The following is an 8488-nucleotide window of genomic DNA, read 5'->3' as shown; positions in this document are numbered from 1 at the left end:
ATTAGTATTAGATGTTATTACTAGTTTAAGTACTGCTAATATAAGTTTTATCAAAGTAACTGTAATGAAGAAATATGAAACTATTAAGTCAAAATATTTGTAAGCCTGCATGCAGTTAGGGTGGCACCATGCTGAAGAACTGCAAATTCAAAATTCATAATGAAACTAGTAGGAATTTTTCCCCTAATTTAAATAAGAGTGAAAGCCTTAATCAGCTTTTTTTCAGGTGATTGACTTCTGCTTTTCCATCACATAAGCTAAAACATATCTTGAAACCTATTTTTAAATATACAGCATATTTCTTGGCCTTGCTGGAGCTTCTCTTCCCATCTTTTTCAGGAAAAAATAAAGTCAGATGGTGTTGCTGGGGAGAAAAGAGTGTGGCCAGGATACCCACCGCCGGTATCAGTTACATAAACAAGCAATCTTTTTCCATTTTCTCATTATTATTATTAAGGCCCTGGACCAAATATGTTGAAATAAAGGCTGGAACTACAAATGGCTTCAGATGCAACACTGCAGAATGCTGTGTTACGCAGCTTTTTCACATTTTCTCTAATGCAAAACCTGGGGGAAAAGCTTTTTGTAGTAGGATGTGCTGTCCAGGTATTATCCTGTTCACTGGGCTAAAACACCTTCCTGGTTCAGCTGAACAAAGCCCAGGAGCCTCCTCAGGAGCTTCTCCCCATAAATAACCTGGCCATGAGTGACCGCAGGTGGGACTGGGCACTGAGGGTCCTGTGAGGGTTGGAACACCCTGGGAACTGGGAGAAAAGGATCCAGAGCCCTGGCACACAGCACTGGGATTCAGCCACTGTCCCAGATCTCTGGCAAGTGTTCAGGGCTGGAATTGCTGCAGAGAGCTGATGCACCACAGGGAGCTTCTGTTCTGCATCCCTTTGAGGCAGGTTTGGAGAAGAGCTGTCACACAAAGGAAGGGACACACCATTAGACCTGACTTAAGATTAGCTGGCTAATGAAATCCACAATTGCTGAAGCCAAGATTTTTTTGCCCAAAAGTTTTAAAAGTTGAGAAAAGTGATAACCCAGAAATTTGGCATGTTTGCCACCTACCCCAAGGCTGCTGAACAGCACTCAAAACACTGCAGGTTTAGACTTAAAATTTACTGGGGCAGAATTTGAGTGCTCCTGCTTTTCCAGTTCATGGTAGCTCTTTCCAGAGTACAATCCAAGAGAAAACACAAATAAACTGAATTTAAAGTTTCTTCCAACCATTTCCTGTTTGTAGATGTTTGGCATTTGCTGGGATTATGGCTAAATTGGTGCCAACATGAACACTCCACTACTGTGATCTAGTTGGAAGAGAATGGGCAAACAGAATATTGTTAAATTTCCTTTTGTTACTTTGGCAAGTAAGAAGCCTGCATTGCAACAGTATTATAACAATACAGTTACGATATAATCATCAGTATTACTGATTGCAAGCTACAATTTGGTGACTTTTAATTTACATTTTATAATACAAGTTTTAGATATTAATGATATCAATATCCATCTGGAAGCTCTTTAGTTCTTCTGGATTCTCATACTTGAAACATTACAAATCCATTACATCCATGCATGGGGTCATAAAACACAGGAGAATTAAGACGACTCCTCCCTTCTCTGGCATTTCTGAAGCTCTTCACTGATTATGTTTTCTAAACCATTTCAGTAACTGCTTGTTCTTGTAGAATTTACATTGCATTGGCCTCTTTACAAGTAGTGGAGAAGTAGAACTGTTATTCCAGGAAATATCTTCCACAGCATGCCCTTCTTAGAAATGTAAGTACATTATCTGCCTTGCACAAAAACCTGCAGGCACTCAAGGTGTTTATCTACACTGTAAAATTTCTTGTACGTATACAATGTGTTCATTTCAACAAACACATGACACCTAGGATGTGGCAGTGACAAAAGGAAGGTAAATCTATTGCCCATGGTAAGGCACATATTTATTTAGATTTCATTCTTATTTTAAGCATTCCCACAAATGTATGACATGCCTTATTGCTCAAAAAAAACCAAAATAAGTATGGCTGTAAATTGACTTACAGTAGAAATGCGTAAATATTTGGAGGACTTGATCAGAGGAAGATAATTCTGTTGGTTCTAAAAAAACTTACAAAACAAAATAAGCACGCAGAGCAGATACTGAAAAATTTCCTGATTTCTAGTGTCAATGCTTTCAAAGTTCAGAATGACCAGGATGATTACTACATCATTTTCTTGCTGTCTCTGAGCATGTGAATTTCTGTGAATTTCATGGCTCTTCCTGCTCGAAATACTAAGTTTTTCAATGAACCAAGGTTGTGGAATGAGAGAAAAAAAAAAAAAAAAAAGTAGAAGTACTACTCTACTATAAAATTGTGATAGAAAATCAATAAATGTTGTCGTGAAGAAATGAACTCTCACAGACAATTCCACAGAATTTGTGTGGATTTTTGGGAAATCAGCCTCCTGTGATAGGACCTGGAGCTGGTTTGCTGGTTACAGCTTCATGGGGCATGGCTTTTTCTACAATTACTAAAGACAGTGCAAATAAAACTTACAATCAAGACTTACTGCAGGGGTAGGTTGTTCCCATTAAGTAGAACAAAGTCTGGCATTGCCGTTATCTTCCAGCTACAAAAGGTCTTTTCCCCCTCTAAACGTTTATGGTGCAGTTAAGCAAGAAATACAGGGGAGCGTATAATGCCTTGAACAGAACACTCAGCTCTAACTTCAATTTTAAAATCACACACATAGGGAACTATATCGGGGGGGAGAGGGGCGGTGAGAAACACATTTTAAAAAACGCTACAAATCAATTCTAGGGCGCTATTTGAGCAGAGCATCCTCCGACAGCGCGACGCTGGGGGAGCGGCCCCGCAGCCCCTTTCCCGTGGGGATGCGGCGCTCGGAGCGCGGGCCGTGCCCGCCCGTGCCGGATTTCCGCCGCAGCCCGCCCGGGCCCGTTCGAACGGCAATGGAGCGGCAGCCGGGGCGGGGGCCGGGCCTGTGACGGGCGCCTGTGCCCGCCCCGGCTCTCGGTCTCCGCCCGGCAGGGCCGAGCGCCCGGCGCCGCGCCCGCCCCTTCCCCTTCCCCTTCCCCTTTGCTTTCCCGTCCGTGCCCGCGGCGGGGCCCGGGCGGCTCCCGGAGCAGCGCCGGCAGCAGCGGCCGCAGGTACCGGGGCCGGGCAGCGGGCGGGGGGAGCCGGCGGGGCCGCGCAGGCCGCGGGAGCCCCGGGCCCGGCCCTGCCCTGCCCCGGGCCCGGCTCTCCGCGGCGGCGGGGCCGGCTGCGAGCTGCCCGCCCGGCCGAGCCGAGCCCTGCGGCAGCGGCGTGCGAGAGCGGCGGCACCGCGGGCGGGGCGGGGATGAGCACCTCGCCTTTGTTAATGAATTAATGAACGGTCAGGAGTGCCACAGAGCCGCTCCTCCAGAGCGGGAGCCCGCGCGGCTCCCCGCGTGTTCCCCAGGTGTGCGAGGGGCAGGCGAGGCTCCCCCGCTGCCAGAGCTGCACTCAAAGTTGCGCGGCTGAGGCGCCGCTGCCCTGCGGCGCTGCCCGCGGCGGCCGGCTCGGCTCCGGCACCGGGAGCAGCTGTTGCTGCCGGGATGGAGCGGGCGGTGCCTCGGGGAGGGATGGCGGGATGGCAGTGCCCGCCCGTGCCCGGTGACAGCGGCTCCGTGCAGGCACCGAGAGCCGAGAGCACCTGGCGCTGACAGGGCAGGGACTGCACGAGCTTTCGGGCTTGTGATGGTCTCAGTTCTGGTGTTCTTTTAATGCTGTTTCTAGTTTTTTATAACACAGGTGTTCTCTGGCATCATTTTTGCATCTTTTGACCCCCTTTTTTGGGTGTTTCCTGAAAGTCAAGATTTAAATACTGGCTTCATATTTTTGGCTGTAAAAACTAATTTTTCTTTTAAGGGATTAGGTTATTTAAAAAAGGGGAGCCTGGTGTGCGTTTTGAGTCAAGAGCTAAAAAAGTTAGGGCAGTCAAAATAACAATTCATTCTGAAAACCTATTCGAGAGTATGTAAAATGGTGAACATTAGTCTTTATAATTCTAAAGTAATGTTTTCTGTACTTTCATTTGCCGAGTGGTACAGCTTTAAAGAAAAACCTTGCATTTTGATAAGACAGCCTTTATGTACAGTAGAGTTCTAGAAGTCAAAGTCTGTGATGTCAGTAAATGTGGTTTTATTTTCACATATTTCATACAGTATCAAGTGACTGCTGGGGTAGGAAGATGCATTGCTTGTGTGTGTCCGTTTAGGAGTCAGGCTGAAGAATAATGAATTGAAGTGACTGACACCATGACAACCGTGAGACAGAGAAGGGTTGGAAGAGGCACAGAAGCAGCTGAGGATCAGCCTTCAGAGGAGACAAATGTGAAGCCTGATGGGAAAATTCTGCCTGGTGGGTAACGAAAAACAAAGTGACATTATGGCTTTATAGTGGTGTTTTGGTTTTGATCTGTCCTAAGCACAGCTCAGAGCTAGGCATGTGACAAATGCATTTCCATAATTGAATATCACCAAAACTAATTGCATGAGACAGAGGGTTTCATGCAGATTGCTGCATGTCAATCTTATCTCTGTTTTAAAATCTTAATTTAAATTGGTGAGAACAATTGTTTCAATTTATTTTTGGTGACACACTATCAGCTTGTATGGAGCCATCCAAGGTTCTTCAAAGAATCACAGTCCAAATCACTGGTAACATAAAAGGATTGAAGAGAACTGATGAAATGTACTTATAAATAGGCAGGTTGCATATAAAATTTGAATTTAACTGGTTAGGTAAATTTTTGTATGGAATTAGAGCTTTAGAGCTGACAAAGTTCCTTGTTTTTTTGGGGACATTTTCAGATTAATTTATTTTAAGGGATATTTGGATCTAAATTCTAAATGTTTCTCTGCATTTGGGCAGATGAAAGTTCTGTTGTTGTTTCTGCACAAACTCACTTAGGCTGTGTACAAAAAGAATAAGAGGTCATAGCTCTCCTGCAGCCCAGCCCTCAGTTCCAGGGAATTGCAGTTGGAACCCTTAAGCAGATGTCACACACAGTATGAAATAGCCATTTCAAATGTACAATTCCAGATCACAAATGCATATTAAACCTTACATTAACACTGAAAATACAAAAGCCCCAGGAATGCCAGTGCACAGGGAAGGCCTGGAGGGTCACACATCCTTTCTTTGCCATCACCCCATCCCTGCCCTTGCTCCAGGAGCCCATCTGCAATTCAGAGCATGGCAGCATCATCAAAGGCTGCTTTGGCTGCCCTTCAGTCTCTTTTTGGGTATTTACTGAGGCTTCTGAACCTTCACTGTTGTTTTTTACAAAAACTGATCAAACCGCCCAAAAAGGCAGCTATTTTTAGACCTTTCTTGTGAATTTCTTGCTTTGTCATCAGTCATGCTGTATTGCTTGAATTTAAAAAGTTCTGGAAGATATTTCAATTCAGATTTACAAATTAGTTATGGCATGGAGCTAAACTTGTATAGGATCATGGTGTCCTTAAATTTAAAGTACACCAATTAAGGCACACTTTATTTCACTTTGTATGTAAACAAAATACTCTGATTTTCTATTATGGGAAAATAAAAACAAAAGATGTGTTAAAACCAGGTGTCCTGTAACCTGCAGAATGTAAACTGTGCTAGCATAGGCAATGGATAAATGGCTTCCCAGAATCCCCATAGGTTCAGTAATATGTTTCACACTTACAGACTGAAATATTTTTCTTCCAAGATCCTCCAGGTGGAAAGCTGTGGAGCATACTCTCAGTAACTGTTGGTGGAATTGTTGCCATCTCTCTTGGACTCCTTACTTCTGTTTATGTAGCTACACTGCATGAAAATGACCTGTGGTTTTCCAATATCAAGGTAACAATCATTTTCCTAGTTTCATCCTAGTTTTCTGCAGCATTAATATGAGCATTATGAAATTTCTTTTTTTTGGGTACTTGTCTTGCAACCTGCTCAAGACCAGAATATTTCATTTTTTAAAATTCCATTTAAAAAAAGCTGTGCTTCCCTTCCCACCATACTTCATCAGTTCTATAAATACCTGTCCCCAATTTTTTTCTCTAAAAATACTGCTAGAGAGCTCCTGTTTGAGTTGTAGCTATGGTTCTTCCAAAAATTGATCTTTATCTACAATAGAATTTCAACATTTTGCTATATCTTTTTCTATTATCATCTTACTTTTATCCAAAGCAATCTAAAATTAAAATAAAAACCAGCAGTTAAAAGTATGCAAAATCTTGGCACACAGTTCCTGAATTGTATTTCCACTGTTGTAATATTATTTTGTAATACAGTTTAGGGACAAAACTAATGTTATATAATGTCATTCTGAATGTGCAAACCTCAACACATATTTCTGCCATTCACTAATGTCAACCCCATCATTCCCAAGACCCAGGACTGACTAGTTCTTTCATAGAATCACTGCAGAGAAAATAATGCAGCTGTACCCACAGCTAAATTTAACCCGAGAAAAGAACAGGTGAGTCATTTCCCTTTCAAATGCCTAAAATCCATTCTGCCAGGTCTGTGTCGTGTATTGTTCGAAGAGTACATTTATTTAACTGGAATACTTGCCTTGCAATATGTCTTTTCTATGCTACACTTTTTGTGACCCAGAAATATTTATATTCCCCTAATGCAAATAATTTGCATTTCCTGCAACAATTGCTGTTGTATTATACCTATAACACTGTGCTGTGCCCACCCTTATCTTCCCTTGATTATGTAGAGAGGTTGTGCTCAATATATTGAAGGTACACCTTGGGTTTGCCTTTTCCTTCCAAAAGCAAGTAGTGAATAATTTCAAGGTGTTGAATATTTCAAAGTACAAGCAGGCATGGGCTTGTGGCAATGTATGAACATAATGGATGAATCTTTTTTATTCTGTCAGGCTGACCCAGAGGAGCACAGAGTTGACTGAAATAAGCAGCTCTGTAGTTATAATTAAGTTGTTCCCTCAATGTGTGAAACAGTTGTTTTATTTGATGATTACTGTTTTCATTTTAAGTACACTAGACTGCCACTAGATATCAGAACTGAAGTAAACCCCTCTAGTTTTTTGGAGTCTGGATTCTGTTGTCTTTGTAGCTGTTCTTTCACCCCATGGGGGTAATGGATAGGTGATAACACTGCAACAAGAGCAATTTCAGCCAGTTTGATGGAAAGATACTAAAAGCATCAAGTTTATCTGGCAGCAGGGAAAAAGAGAAAGAGCTGCAGACACTCCCTGGTCTCACAGTGTCCCTTCTTCAGAGGGATGTGATCTCCACCAGAGCATGCATGTGGGGATTGCACAGTGCTCACTTCAAACAAAATTCTGCTTTAGGAGTGGCAGGGGAAGAGAAGAGGGCATAGGAAGAGTCTGAACTTTGCTGCAAAGCTGAGGCAGGAAGGCTCATCCCAATATCTGTAAAACAATTGGCTGTAAATGGGGCAAATTTGAGGATTTATGTTGTTGAAATCTGATACAAAAATTATGTAACATTTATTATTCCCCTGAACTTTGTTCCTTTCATCCAATAAGCTACAATCAGTCAGATGATAAGAATTCATGCCCAAAAGGATCTGTGTAGCAACTTAATTATTAGAGAAATGTAATGGGAGACCTGTTTTGTCATCTTTTCTTTAATATGAAAGTTTTCTTCTATTTGAAGAAGATCTGCAGTGTTTTCCTGACACTTCTGCACCAGGCAGATATTTGTACCAACACCTTTTAGGTGCAAAAGGTGGAATTTTTGTTCTGAAGACCCCACTGATACATGAACACCACATCTGCATGTTTAAAAAGTAGGCAGTTGTATTCAACCCTAGAAATGGGAAGTAAAAAGAGTTTATTATGCAAAGTCATGATTCCTAACTCCTAAATAATTGGAGTCAGGACTGGCACACACACTTGCAGTGATTGCCTTTCTGTAATTTTAGTTGCAATTCATCAAAAGCCAGTTCAGATTTGGGTGTCTTCCAGCAATGGTTCACCCAAGTAGAAAAACTGTCTGGTTGTTGTTCAACTGTTGTGCTGTATTTTGAATATTGCTTTCAACAGTGCATTGATTTCAGCTGCTGCTCTGTGTGTGAGCCTTGTTCTTGTTTGCTGCTAAATGTGCCTGCTATTATCCATTAGCCATGGGCACAGGAGATAGATGTACCATTGTTTTCTTAGCAGAAAAACTGAAAAAGCACATCCTGAAGAGTGGTTTATGCAATGAAGGAAATACATAGTTGTTCTTTTTTTTTTTAATTTCAAGACCTCCTGAAAGAATGACCAAAATAAAAGAAACAGAAAAGATTCAGCATATCATGATACCTAGTCAGGAGCTGTGTTTGTGTCCCCTTCCAGCAGGAATCACAGGTTACAATCACTTAAATTGATCAACTAATTTTTGAGAAAAAAATTTTGAATCTCTTTTCATATACATTAAACCAACAAACATTTCTGTTTGTGATGGTGGAAGTCAAAACAGATTTCTTAT

General features: G+C 42.1%; 1 protein-coding gene across 2 annotated transcripts in view; it reads left to right on the top strand.

Annotated features, from left to right (window-relative positions):
• The first annotated feature begins 3105 nt into the window (after window positions 1-3105).
• The window catches only part of DPY19L3 (dpy-19 like C-mannosyltransferase 3), a 35944-nt gene continuing 30561 nt past the window's right edge, over window positions 3106-8488 (top strand). Inside the window, exons 1-3 of one of the 2 annotated variants that reach the window (XM_058813320.1) lie at window positions 3106-3166; window positions 4258-4400; window positions 5740-5873. In XM_058813320.1, the coding sequence (XP_058669303.1) occupies window positions 4298-4400; window positions 5740-5873 (237 nt within the window). In that variant the 5' untranslated portion in view covers window positions 3106-3166; window positions 4258-4297. Of the gene's footprint in view, window positions 3167-4201; window positions 4401-5739; window positions 5874-8488 lie in introns of those variants that run through there. The other variant, XM_058813321.1, reaches the window with a different exon arrangement.

The sequence above is a fragment of the Ammospiza caudacuta genome, chromosome 13 (assembly GCF_027887145.1).
Source record: "Ammospiza caudacuta isolate bAmmCau1 chromosome 13, bAmmCau1.pri, whole genome shotgun sequence".
In the NCBI taxonomy this organism is placed as follows: Eukaryota; Metazoa; Chordata; class Aves; order Passeriformes; family Passerellidae; genus Ammospiza; species Ammospiza caudacuta.
This window is presented reverse-complemented; position numbering and strand designations above follow the sequence as displayed.